The 13,942-nt window shown below is 48.5% G+C and overlaps 1 protein-coding gene across 2 annotated transcripts in view; it reads right to left on the reverse strand.

The window, feature by feature from the left end:
• adamts14 (ADAM metallopeptidase with thrombospondin type 1 motif, 14) overlaps positions 1-13,375 on the reverse strand; it is a 36,005-nt gene extending 22,630 nt beyond the window's left edge. For both annotated transcript variants that reach the window (XM_080021466.1, XM_080021465.1), the window contains exons 1-4: positions 12,939-13,375; positions 11,932-12,356; positions 2,964-3,120; positions 138-334 (exon numbers count right to left, since the gene is read on the reverse strand). In XM_080021466.1, coding sequence (XP_079877592.1) covers positions 138-334; positions 2,964-3,120; positions 11,932-12,356; positions 12,939-13,017 — 858 coding nt within the window. In that variant the 5' untranslated portion in view covers positions 13,018-13,375. The remainder of the gene's footprint in view (positions 1-137; positions 335-2,963; positions 3,121-11,931; positions 12,357-12,938) is intronic.
• Positions 13,376-13,942: the final 567 nt, after the last annotated feature.

Genomic DNA, 13,942 nt, shown 5'->3' on the forward strand with positions numbered 1-13,942 from the left:
AATTTATACGTCGTACAATGGGGTTGGGAGCAGAACACAAAAGTCTGACGTTTAACACTATGCGGAGGCCTGCTTATGTGAGAATTTGGCAAAAGCGCAACGGCGCGGTTCCGTCGCGCGGGGGAAATCAGACTTACTATGTTCATGAGGGTAAGCACATAGTTCTGCACGTGCTCTTTGCCGTGGAAGCGCACCACCGAGTCGTCCACGGCCAGCAGCACCTCGATGTTGTAGTCGTCCTTCTTGGCGTGCCGCCGCTTGCGCTCCGACTCCGACAGCTTCTGCTCCACCAGGTCCAGGCCGGCGGGGAGGTCCGCGATCCCGACGTCCGCCACTGTTTTTCGGTTGAAAGACACCGCTCAGACAGTCAAAAAAACACCAGAATCCGACATTTACTCAACTAAACACGTAGAGATGCCTCGCCCCCGCTTTATTGTTTCAGGTTATTGCGAGGGGGACAAAGTCAACAAAGGGGTCCAGTGTTTTGGTTCCCGGTGATGGACAGAGGGGGAGGAAACCTCCTCAGGAGGATCGATAAGGGCTGTTTGTATTTCAGAGCCTCCTAGATCCTTACCATCAAAACACTCTCCCCGGTCTCATAAATCCTTTGCAGGGCTACAGAGCCCGCAGTCAGAAGTCTATTTCCTCTGCCCCGAATTCTAACCATAATATCTGCATTCAGTGCACGATTCCCAGCGGATTTACAGAGGTTCCAAAGAGCCGAGATACTTATCACAGAGCAGTTTGTTTTTCATCCAGACTCATTTTGCGAGCATCAAAATGAGGCACGGGGGTTTGGTCGGGAATGAGATACAGCGCTTCCAAAAGAAACTGAACGGGGGATCACGCCGGCCCGGAGCGTCCCGCATGGCATTGGCGGGAACCGAATTAGAGAGGCGAGGCCGCGAGGCAGTATGCGGGTTGTTAGAGAGTATTTTAAAAAGCTACGGACGGACCCTTCGCCAAAAAGAATCAACACTTCATTGAAGAGCGATTATCGGCTCCTCAGCGGGATGTAATAGCCTTGTCATCACTTCTGACACGGTGTCATGTTCTTTCTGAAGTAGAAGTCATTATCGTGTCAGAAAAGGTCGCGGTCCATTTGGAACTGGGAAAAAAATGGAAGCTTTTTAGAAGCGCCGCGCAACCTTTTGTAGATCACATCGCCAAATAATAAAATCCCCGCCCCCAAAAAATCCCAGACAATTACCCCGGACGACGTCTCTCCGTGGTACCTGACTTCTGCTGAAGAGCCGATGTGATGAAGCTCAAAACATACACACACACACACACAGACACACACACAGAAAGTCGCGGCTATACCACATTACCAAAAATCACATGTAATTCACATTACAAGGCTTACAAATGACCGTCGTGTCCAGCCGCATATTACATTCAGAGCGGCAAACTGCAATTGAATAGCATTCCATTCCGGCAGGACCTGAGAGGGACACTGGTAGTAGGGTAGCAATGGGTAGAAATACATAATATGTATTTAGGGGTGAGGATCGCCAGGGATCTCACGCTAGGATATTGTTATCGCGATACTTGTGTCCCGATGCGGTAATATTGCGATTCTTTACGTTTTGCAATACACACAAGTATTGCGATACGGTAAAGCGCGTAATTTCTTCCCCTTTTTTTCAGGTTTTTCACGTCAGGAAACCCACGGGCGGCGGGAGACGACCGGTTTGTTTACGCGTGATGTGTGCCGTTCGGGGTTAATTGCATGTTTACAAGCCATTTAATTAGTTCACCGCGTCTCCATTAAAAGTCTCTCCAAGGCCCATACAGTACGGTGCATGAATATTATGATGGCTGACTGCGCTGCTGCTGCTGCTGCTGCTGCCGCTGCTGCTGCTGCTGCTGCGCCTGAATTTACCTGCTGGGGTTAACAGTCATTGGACGTGTGTGGAGAATCCTAAACGACTTGAAGTTGTTCGCCGTGTTACGATCACAGGGACTTCTCCGCGCTTGTAAACACAGCGGGCCTGTTCCGCCGCTGCCGCAGGTTTTCCTTTCCTGGTGTTAAACAGCGTTTTTTTTGGCGTTTCCGTGTGGGCGGCCAAACTTTTTGAAAATGCTGTGAAAACACCAGTGTGGACTGGGGAACCTTTTACACGAAAAACAGCTTTTTTTTAAATGTATCTGCGTTGTTGTGGACATTCCCTGTATTTCACGGCCCTAAATATAAATAAAATTATTGATTCTTGCCATCAGAGTATCGATACAATATTGTGGGGAAAATTGTGGGGTTATTGCTTAATAAGTATTGAGCTTCAGCCACTGTTGTGGAAATTGTTTTACGTGTGGTGCGTGGTGTCGCCTTGGGTAAAAAAAAAATCATAAAAACTGCAGCAGCATTGTTAACCGGCAGATATTGAAACTTTATTCATTTGGCGAAACGCTGGCGCTGCTGTGTCTGACTGGTGTCGTCTGGAAGAAATTAGTTAAGAAGACTTGGAGCGGGATTTGATTCCGTCGGCCTTCGAACCGAATCGGATCGCCTGGAGAGACCCGCACCCCCCTCCCCTCCAACACGCACGCATGAGCACCCCCCTCCCCTCCAGCACACACACACACACACACACACACACACACACACACACACACACACACACACACACACACACACACACACACACACACACACACACACACACACACACACACACACACACACACACACACACACAGGGTTTATACTTTTTTAGCCATCGTATTTAAAACTCCTGCCAACCCTCCCACGATACAGTTGTACGTGGTATACAATCCTTTCCACTGCGGGTTAATTTTACACTGGCACGTGCACACGTGTGGCTGTGCAAACCAATAAACAGCCGATGCACGCACGCACGCACACGCACACACACACACACACACACACACACACACACACACACACAGTGTTTCCACTGACGTCATGCCCTCCCCACCCCGCCCCTCCCCACCCTGCCTACCTTCATTATGGAGGTCCTCCCTCTTTTGGCCCGGCTCCCGCTTGATGGCGGACCTGCGGTACACCACGTGGACCCGCCCCTTCACTTCCACATCCTGCTGGCCCTTCTCTAGGGGCTCGATGAAAAACTCCCCATTATCAGTCCGGATCAGACCTGCCTGGAAAATGGGAAAGAGGAAAAAAGAGAAGAGGGATTCCAAATGAGTCCGCCAGCCCCTCCCCCTCTTTAAAGGTCGTTATTGTGTGCCGGAGCCTGTAATTACAGTGGACCTAATCAATTGGAAAATTTACTATGAAAGGATGAAATTTGGGGGGGAATGACGCAGGTAGAACATAATTGTGGGATTGCAGCGCTGCAGATTTCCAAAACACTCCGGCGAAGAGGCTCGTGGTGCCATTCCAATGTTTTCTCCCTGGACATGTCGGCGAGTATCAGATTCTGCTCTCAGACGTTCACCTCGGTGCGGGGGCCCCCCACTCCCACCCCCTACATGACCTACCGGCCCCCCCCCCCAGCAGCAAAACTTTTTTGACTTTTTGAAACTTTGGATCAGAATGCCAGCCTTGGCAGAACTACGGAGACACGAACCAACCAAGGTACAACACGGTGAAACTGTATCTCTGACTCAGCGGTTATCACATTGGAGGCGTTTTGTCTTAGTTTGGTGCTCTAATTGCCTCCAATGGAGAATCCCCGTAACTCTGCGTCAAATGGGTTGAGGGGCGACCGCATGCGGAATAACATTTACATCGCTCTATACCACTGTACAACTACCCAACTTCATAACCCAGAGCCATGACGCGGCTGAAGCCTTTACGGTGTCGCCGAGATCAGCTTTTTCACCGTGGCCTCATCTGTCCAACCCGTTGAAAAAAATGTCCCAATTCCTCGCTTCCTTTCCACGGTGACGCTTTGCATATTCTGACGCCACCGACACAAAGAAGGAAAATTAAGTGCAGGTGAATTCAGCGAACGCGAATAATTGTGAGGCTACAGGAATAGGCCGCCTATAGCAGGGCTTTTCACGAGTATGCGTTAAGTTCTGGCCCATTCTTATCAATACTTGAGCGCCGAGAGAGGGGGGCAATAACATTAGGATAAAGCAAACATCCGCTCCCCCTCGGGCCCCCGTGTTGTATAGCTTACGTGAGAGGGCATAAATATTTAGGGACCAGAGTCTCCACACTACGGCCGCTTCCCATCCAGCCGCCTCTGGCACGCATGTATCCAGACGACAGAAGCGGTGTCAGTGTGTTTCCGCTTTCCTTGGGCTCACGACAGGCCACGCGAGGGGAGAACAGCCAACGACTTCATCACACTTACGACACTTCCCGAGATTGACATTGAATTTCAAGCGTTATTGAATTAACGATTGAGAGCCTGGATGGAGCGGACATCAATTGAAGGGTAGCTATTATGCTCCTTTTCACACCAGTTAATACAGGTCTCTGAGGAAGTTTTTCACTGAAAATACCACTCCGATTATGCGTTCGAGCCATTCTTACATGCCTCTAAATCCACTGTGTTCCTGAGGCTCTGTGTCAGTGGGTGGAGCCACCCTCCCGAGGCCACGAATTCTGTGAGCCAATGGGGTTGGAGCATGGCTTCCGGGTTCCGTTGTATTTACTCCGTAACTTTCACCGATTTCACCAAAATCTGTCTCTGAGCACATTTGAGTTTGAGTCTACAAGGCCTTGTTTAAAAGCTCACTCCGACTTTGGTTGCCGCTCTCCAAGCTTGTGGGAGAGACGGACACCGCACCGCGACGCACTGGGACTCTCGCACGTGGAGATTTTTCGTCGCAAAATAAAATAAAATAAAATAAATGAATACACCTACAATAAAAACACACCATTTTTATGTTTTTGTTTGGAAAAACGCACAGTGGATGGGATGGAGCAGATGACGTTTTGCTCACAGCGATTTCGATGTCATTAGTTTACCTTATTATTTGACACTTGGGACACGTCTAATATGTACATCCCACATTGTAACATTATATGACAGAAAATAAGGAAACGCTTAATAGGTCCCCTTTAAATATTTCCCAATTTTATCGAAAATACTGAAAGATGTAAGGGCATTTTACACTGGAAAAGCATCCTGGCTTTGCTAGACAGTAGGGAATAAGATAAAACACCAGTGATAATCTGTCTATATGAGTCGTGCCAAATGAATTAGATTCTTCACGTTCTTCGAATGTTAAACAAGTAAACTGCTGACATTCAGTAAAATGTAAATACAAACATAAACCCACGCGCATACGTGCATGTTGATGAGACACACGGAAACGGAGCCCGAGCTTGTAAAGCAATGTTTTTTAAGTTCCACTATGTATTTGCTATGTATTTGTGTGTGCCACATGGTCGCCATGGTGACATAAAGGGAGACTCTGCTTTTTCATTAAATTTGTCTGGCAGCCCAGACTCAGACGATAAGGTTGATATCAATTCCATCCCTGTGTGTTCAGTGCTGAGATTATATCATTTATTTTGTCCGTGTGTGTGTGAATCAATGCGATGTGTAATGTGTCTCATTTCACCGACAAGGACTAGTAGCAGTACTCACTTTGGAACCGTCCTGAGAAGGTCGACACCCAAAACAGAGCAAAAACAGAATATATAAAAGCAGGATCCAAATTGTTTTTAAACGCAGCTCCATTCAGAGCCTCTTTTTGTCGACTCATTCATCCCCCTTTGATTATCAGCTGTGACACTCAAACCCCGGTTCTGTAGGGTTGCCAGTTCAGTCAGCTGAGTTTTAGTGAGTTCATACCTGGCAACCCCCTACTCACTTGAAGCGGGCGCCTCACAGCTCATAATCGCGGATGGATAATGGACCGCGTGTACTCCACGGATGGAGGGACATTCCAATCGGCGATTTCATAGATATATAAGTAGAACAGTTGCAGGGTCAGTACGACTATGTTTGTGAAAATATGCACATTCCATATTGCATTGCATCAAAAAAATGTGCATGCCAGATACAGCAAACATGTTGACATTTATTTAAAAGACCTCTCAACGATGTCTGTGTTCCTCCACAATGGGTTAGATAATGTGCTGAATGGTGCTTAACCGGTGCCAAAATTCTTGAAGCAAAGTGGCTTAAAAGGGTGTCTCCATTAAAGGGCAGCTGGGAAAACACCTCTCTATTCTATATCAATGGCCGTTGATTAACCCTCGGCCGTTGATTAACCCTCGCATCAATATCCCTGACCCCTAACCGAAAGCAAAAACAGTATATCCACGCCTCGGGGTCACCTTAACACTGGGTTCCAGGCATCAAAGGGACAGACCGTGAAGGATGGACGACTTTCTGCTCCGCAAAGCGCTGTCACCTGCTCGCTGGGCCACTGCCGCTCTCGACAACCCGGAATCGAGCTGAGGACTTACAACGACGTTTGCCACCAAGAGCTGACAAAGTACTTGAAGCGATCAATGAAACATAACTCTGAGACGGGGGCGGTTAACTCAAACTCCTTCAGGCGCAAATTGCAAACTGTGAAGGGGCTGATGTGTCCAGGGAAGGGCTGGACACATAATTTTTTTTCTTTTTTTTTTTTTTAATGAATAAACATACTGCACATCCGACCATATTGTCCCATGTTGCCCTAAAATTGGAAAGAAACGGTAGTTTGACCAACATGGCATTTAGTCAGAGGAGATAATACATTTGGAATTCAGAAATTATCAAATAATCATCACAAACGTTGTCTCATAACATGAAAAAAAGGTCATTTTTATCAACCAGTAAAAGAATACTCCCTGTTGTCTCGTAAAACGGATGTGTCATTTTGGAGTGTGCCTTTCAAGGTTAAAGTACCAAAAGGCAGCTGAACTGTTAGAGACAGAACATTGAAGGGGACCTATTGTGCTTTTCCTTATTTTCTGTCATATATATAATGTTACTATTTGGATGCTCATGGTAGACGTGGCCAAAGTGTCAAATAATGAGGTAAACTCATGACAAAGTAATCTCTGTGAACAAAACGCTCAGGCTTCCGACCGCTCTGAACGCTCCTTTTCCAATGTTTATATCTACTCTCTGCACGAGTTGACGTCAGCTCGTCAGGGATTTCTTTATATGGTCATCTGCTCCATCTGTGCATTCCTCCAAACAAAACCAATAAAAGTAGTGTGTTTTAATTGAAGACGTATTTCATTATTTTATTTATTTAATATTTTTTCCGACGTTTACATAAAACAAAAAGTCGCGACGGTGTGTCGCGGTGCAGATTCCATATCTCCCACAAGCCTGGAGCACGGCAACAAAAGTTGGAACAAAGCTTTACATGAGTCCTTGTAGATGTAATAAGCAATTGCATTGCTTATTTCTCGCCTCAAATTTGTTCAGAAACAGATTTTGGTTGATTGATATTGAATTGAAATCAGTGAAGGTTACGGGGTAAATACAACGAAACCCGGAAGCAACGCTCCAACCCCATTGGCTCACAGAACTTGTGGTTTCAGGAGGGTGGCTCCACCCACTGACACAGAGCGTCAGGAACATAATGAATATAGAGGCATTTTAGAATGGCTCGAATGCATTATCTGAGTGGTATTTTCAGCAAAAAAAACTCCAAAAACATGTTTTGGTGACCTCTGAGACCTGTATTTACTGTAAAAAGGAGCATAATAGGTCCCCTCTAACAAAGTCCAGACCTGAATGAATTAGCCGAAAATGTGGATTATTGTTATTGTACGGCCAGATCTAAATTCATGAGCGGCCATCTGTGTGCCTTGTGGTACAGAACAATCTCCCCAGTCCACGGCCTTGTTCTTTCTTCTTGTGGCTCGTTCAACAGCGGTCAGTGTTGTAGTGCAGTGTTCTGTCTCTCGGGGTAATATGACTGAAACGTTCCCAATCGTTTTTTTTGGTTTTTTTTGTTTTTTTTTAAGTTCAACAGTAAACAAACAATATCTAAAAATGGAAGAAATGCCACAGGCTACGGATGCCTGCGCTACAATATGCAGGAAAATCAATGCCTTTACTGTCATTCCAGAGGCTTAACCTTCAATTTGCGCCATGTATAATTTGGGCTGCACGCACGCTCTTTGTTGATCCACAAAGGACAGAGAGCGAGGGAGAGAGAGAGAGAGAGAGAGAGAGAGGTGGATCCCTCCTTTCTCAGACACAGAAATGCAGCCGGTCAAGTCTCCGGGCCACGTTCTATGAACTCCAGCGGCACAAGCTGGAGAGCCGAACGACGAAGCTCCCACTGTAGCGTACAGATCCACACAGCCGGAGCGTCATCGCGTTTGGCCCTCGCCCGGATAACGCACGCGGCTTTTGTGTCGGACGAGCAGATGTTTAGAGCAAAAGATAAAGAATATAAGATGTGAGATCAATGCGCGTGCATGTAGCCTGGCGCTCTGAGCGCAGGGTTTAATGTTGATGAAGTGGGGCTGGTCGTGGGAGTGGCTGAGGTGGGGGTGGGGGTGGGGGATTACTACTTGATTCCTTTTCATCAGCTTTCACCTCTCGCCGCGGCGTGCCAAAAAGGGGCCGGCGGAGTGCGGGGATCACCGACGAGGATTACAGTTTTCCCGTTCTATTACTTTTCACGAAACATAAACACCGGGATTCAACACCATCTGACGAAAAAAAAAAAGACCCTTGAAAATATAGATATCACTTACTCTTAACGGGGATAAATGTATTAGCTTCTTCTGGGTTCGAACCTAGAAGCCGGAAAGAGCGCATGGGCGCGATCCTCTGAACATGTATGTGCATCTAGCGCCGTTCTCATGAGGGCGGACATCACCAGTCCTGCAGAGAGCGTGTATCCAGAGGAGTGAAGAGAGTCACTGGCTGAGATCATTGGCTTTTATGGACTGGTCCGCAGATGCCACGGCGCATTAATCAACTCCCTTCCCAAAAAGATGTCACGTGCAAAACACGGCAAAAACTGCACTCAATACCATGGAACCGTGCATGTGCAAACACTCACGGCTCCCTTCTGCAAACATTTATCATAACTTTGCATTTGTTTTCGGCCGCCGACGGGCGAGAATAGCATTCCCGCGGCGCCGCACCCCCTCTGCTGCTGTTGCTGGGCTGTTCTATCTCCATTTAACCCCGACGGACACAGAAATAGCGTCCTTCCCAGTCGCAGTTATCCCGGCACTCGTGTTTCCATCACACGAAATTCAATCACCCGTCATCTGCGCTAATTCCCAACACATGAGCAGCGACGGTATAATCATAGCCATCACTCATCGTCCCGGAACAATACATACCACACAGCTGTTACCACGCGGGGACGGGGTTGCGTGCCCTTCCAGTCACCGTGGGGCGAGCCGCGATCGGCCGCGATGAGGTCCCGCGGGGATTGTAAAATCAGGGCGATCGTGGGCCCCGCAACGCCCGTTTGTATTTTCGCCGGGATTTAAATAGGCTCATGTATCGGGAGACACTGTATTTTACCGCACGTGGCCCATCTGTCGCACACCGGACGCCAGCGAACGCTCCCGTCCCTCTGGTGAACATGGAAGGAGTAAATACACTCGGACTCTATGAAATACAGTATATGACGCTCTCTTCCAAAGTCATTTCTGCGAAGCCGGCCTCACCGGAGGGGCCGACACGTTCACATCAAAGGATCGCGGATCGACGGTGCTTGATTGTTGAAATCAATGCGGGAGGTTTTTTACCACGACACACACCGGCACAGAAAAGAAGACAAAAAGAAAAAAAATGGCCGATATTATAATTTTTTTTTTTTTTTACCTCAATAACTTCTCAATAACACGCCGCCTCCTCCGTGGCTTCGCACAGCGAGCACCTTTACACATCAACACCTCCGACTCATTTGCCTGCGAGCTGTCTGTGCACCTTTTAAAGCTCCCTGAAAGCTCTGCAAGCACAGACGCGTCTGTGTTTATTTTGGCTCCGGCTCAAGGAAACACATGGTCTGTACTCCTGCGAGAAGTCTGTCCGTCTCCGTCCTTGAAAAGAGAGGACCCCCATCCCCCCCCCCCCGTTCCCCTATGCCCAATTAAACCCCCCGCTTGACAACTCATAAAAAGGCACACAACACACGACTTTTAGGGCCCGGGCTGCAGACGCGCCTCAGAACTTCCAACAGTGTGTGTGTGCGTGCGAGCATGTGTGTGCGTGTGTGTGAGCTGAGGAGGAAGGCGGCGAGGTCTTATCTTCAAACGTAAAGAAATCGCTGTCTTCCCACGGCACGAGGATGCGACGGCGTGTTTGTTGTTTTTGCGGCGGCGGGGCGAGGCCCCCGCACTCGCCGAACCTATCGGCCGAATGTTTTGGGGTTTTTTTCGCTCGGTTTCAATGCGCAGTAGGTACACAAAGAGGGTTTGGCAGGAAATTCATTCGTTACCCCCCCCCCCCGGTCGAGCTTTTCGGTCGGTGTCCACGGCCATTGATCCAATGTGTGTTTCGTCGATATTCCCCTTGTTTCCTCTGTGTGCGACGGCAAGGGCATGGAACAAACCAGTCACGGTGACGGCGCTTACGTTCAATACAGTCGATATGTGGAGAGAGAGAGAGGGAGAGGGAGGGAGGGGGAGAGAGAGGGGGAGAGAGAGCGGGGGTGGCAGCGGCGTGGCGGCGTCTTCCTGCCACTCCAGAGTCCGCGGCTCAGAGTCAGACAGACGATTCCCAAAGGACTGCGGGCAAAGCGGGGCGAGGAAAGACGGGGCACGCGCGCTCAGCTGAACCGGAATCGGAGCGCGGATCGAAAAACTGCGCTTTCACTTGTGAGCTCGGGAGACACAGGTTAACACTTTTCCGAGTCGTCCGGAGGGACCACCCCCTCGTAATTGATCGCGTTATGAGAGAGCGCGGCACGCCACCGTGCGCACAGCAGCCTGTGATATTACCTGGGGGTAGAAAATATATTACATTTGGAGTTTCGAGCGAGAATTTGATTTTTTTCTTTTCTTTTTTTTTTTTTTTTTCCACTGGTTGGGGGAGATTGCCCTGGCCGTATCGGGAGTATTGTGGGTGTGGGCTCCGGGCTCCAGGACCTCAGTCGTGGGGGGTGTTGCGGTATGGAAAATAATCCACATGTTGAGAGCATTCCAGCGTTTATTGCTATTATGCTGCCTGCAAAACCGCAAGCTCAACGGCCGCTGCCCAGAATACGTACACACAAGAAGAATATTAAAGAAGATCAAAAAGCCTTAATCTCCCTCAATATCCATTGCACGACTTCCACGATTTCACCACCCACTTCACTATTACCGACACCGACTAATATGACGTAATAACCAGAAGGTTAATTTCCCAAGACGTGGCCTCATTATTAGATGTGCATTTCCTCTGTGTTTTGCGAGGGCTTTCAAAGGTCGTGGGTCAAAAGGCCGTCTTCATTCCCATGCCATGCATGTTCCTCTGTCGGCACTGGCCCAGAGAGAGCCAAGGCAAACCACGAGGCCGGTCAAACGTCACCCGGAATATGTTTCACTTGATCTGTGTTGGTCAAATGCAATTTATTGCTCGCTTAACTCTAATCACATCATGACCGTGGTTTAATCGCCTGGTGGCCCCTCTGCATTTCATTTACGAATCAGGAAGAACAGCCAAGTCTGGCGAGCGGCACGAGCGGTTAAAACGCAATGAACACTCTGTATCGAAGGCACAGCTCTGATGGGTACGTACTAATACCAGGACTATTAGGGGATTGTTGAATGTGGATGAGCTTGACGTTGCAAGATGTGAAGCCGAGCTACGACTGCCGAGGCTTCCACTGGATGGAGTCACATTTCAGCTGTTTCACATAAGTGACTTACATAAGTGTCGGCCAGAAGGAAAGCGAAGCACGTTACTGAAGCGGCTTAGCAAGGGCAAAAAATGTGGCTTCGAGTGGCTACTGCGTGTGACTTACTGAATATGCATGTATGTGGTCTAGTCCAGGAAGGTGGAGAAGGAAGGAAGGTGTCCTTCTTCCTGCGGAACCAATGGATCACAATGTGTCAAACCTGGGTCAGTGACTTACCAGTCCATCACAATTGCTGACAGCCACTGAGGCTTCCGGCATGTCCGTTACATCTCCCGTGAAAACACAGTCCCCGTGAACACGCTCCTTGGCCTTTTCCACGAAGTCCTCTTGCCACTCCACGAGGGCCCCCGGCGCCACCAGCCTCCGGTTGGCCCTCAGGCGGAGGTGCAGCTCCTTCCCGAACACGGTGACGTTGAAGAAGAGGCGCTGGCCGGCGGAGGCGACCCGGGGCGTCCCGGGGGCGCTGCGGGCCGCCCTCCTCCTGCCGCCGCCAGGGGCCGGAGAAGCGCCGTCGCCTTCACCACCACCTCCACCTCCGCTTCCACTTGGAGCAGACACCAGGTGGGAGATGTACCGGCCAAGGGAGTCTGTGCTGAATGGCACGACAAGACCATATTCACTTAACTTTCCAGAGAGATGTTCTGATGGGACAAATAATGCCAAGTGAGAATCACATACACAAGACCTGTGGCAAGTTTCTAAGAGCAGAGCAACTATAAAGGCATCATTCATACTACTATGATGAATACCATATAACTGTGGTCATTGCCATATTCCATATTCGTGTGCAATATGGCAAAGTAAAATAGAAGGTTTATTAGTAGTATCCCATTTTGCTATGTGACATTTACTAAGTTGCACATGCTATGAAACAGTACCTACCTAGGAAAGACCAAAAACGTTTTAATTCTGACACACGATTGAAAAGAATGCACCGAGGATGCAAACACACATAATATGGAGAACAGCGATGTGAAGTTGAACACTGTGCGAAGTGAGTGCACATAGAAACAGATCTGCCGGACTGCACGCTTCTCCATTTGTGTTTTAATATTGGCTATTGAATATCTCGGCAGATTTATTTCCATTATGCACCCTTTTCACCCTATATAAGCTGGGTGTGCCATTCTACCAAGCCCTGCAGCGTTAAACCACACCAGTGCAACTGTGCAGGGGAAAAGACGGCAAATGAAAATAAACTTTTAAAATGAAAATAAACTCACCATGGGACTCCGCGGCGTACTTGTGACCCAGAGACAGCAGGCTGAGAGAAAAGTACATCAATAAACACATACAATCCATAGCGAGACTTTTTTTTTTTTTTTTTTTTTGTAAGTTTTTAGGGAGCTTGCAGGAGTTTCCCCCCCCCCTTCTCTACTTTCTCAACCAGATGACGGTCAAAACTCCCCCCTCTCCCCGGTGGATCCCGAGAAGTTTGAGGAAAGTGTAGTCCCGGTTCCCGGTTCCTCTTTTCCCTTTTTTTTTTTATTTTTTTTTTTTAAACTCTCAACAGCGCATGAAAAAGCAGCCGAGGTCCCAAAAAGTGTGTGGAGACAGACGCTCCCCGCGGTGAAACATCTGCCGCGCGGCGCTGCGTCATTACGCACCGATGCTCGCTCCGCGCAACTTCTCCAACCCGGGTCTTCCGCTCGGGACTCGTGCGTCGGGGCTTCGGCGGAGTTTAGAAACACCCCGCCAACCCCCACCCCCACCCCCACCACCCCCCCTCCCCCGTGCGCTCCTCCTGGCCCTCCTTCAGCTATTCTAACCCGGGGGTCCTGCCTGTGTGGAGGCTAGACTCGTCTGCTGCGGGGGGTGTCAAACGCGGGGTGCGCGGGCCGGGTCCGGGCCCCGCAGAGGGGTCCAGGCCGGCCCGCCCACGATTCCTTTCAAAAATTGCTAAAGTTGCAAAAGTTTCAAAAGTTTGGGGGGGGGGGGGGGAGAAAAAAAAACTAATTCGGGGACATTTTTTTTTTCCAGAAAATACAATTACAATGTATTAGTAAGTAATTTGTAAACAACGACACAACTTTGTGACCTCCAATCACGGCTTAACACCCAGTCTATAGGTTATAGTTATTTCCTGCGGTAAGTTTAATGTAAAGTCCACCCAGTAACACCACTGCATTCATTCTGGTTATAATAATTGAGCTTTATTTTGAGAAACGTGTCATTTTCGTTTTTATTTATTCATCTATTTTTATTATTGTAACTTCTGCCAAGTGAA

Source organism: Zeus faber, assembly GCF_960531495.2.
Source record: "Zeus faber genome assembly, chromosome: 20".
NCBI classification, from domain to species: Eukaryota; Metazoa; Chordata; class Actinopteri; order Zeiformes; family Zeidae; genus Zeus; species Zeus faber.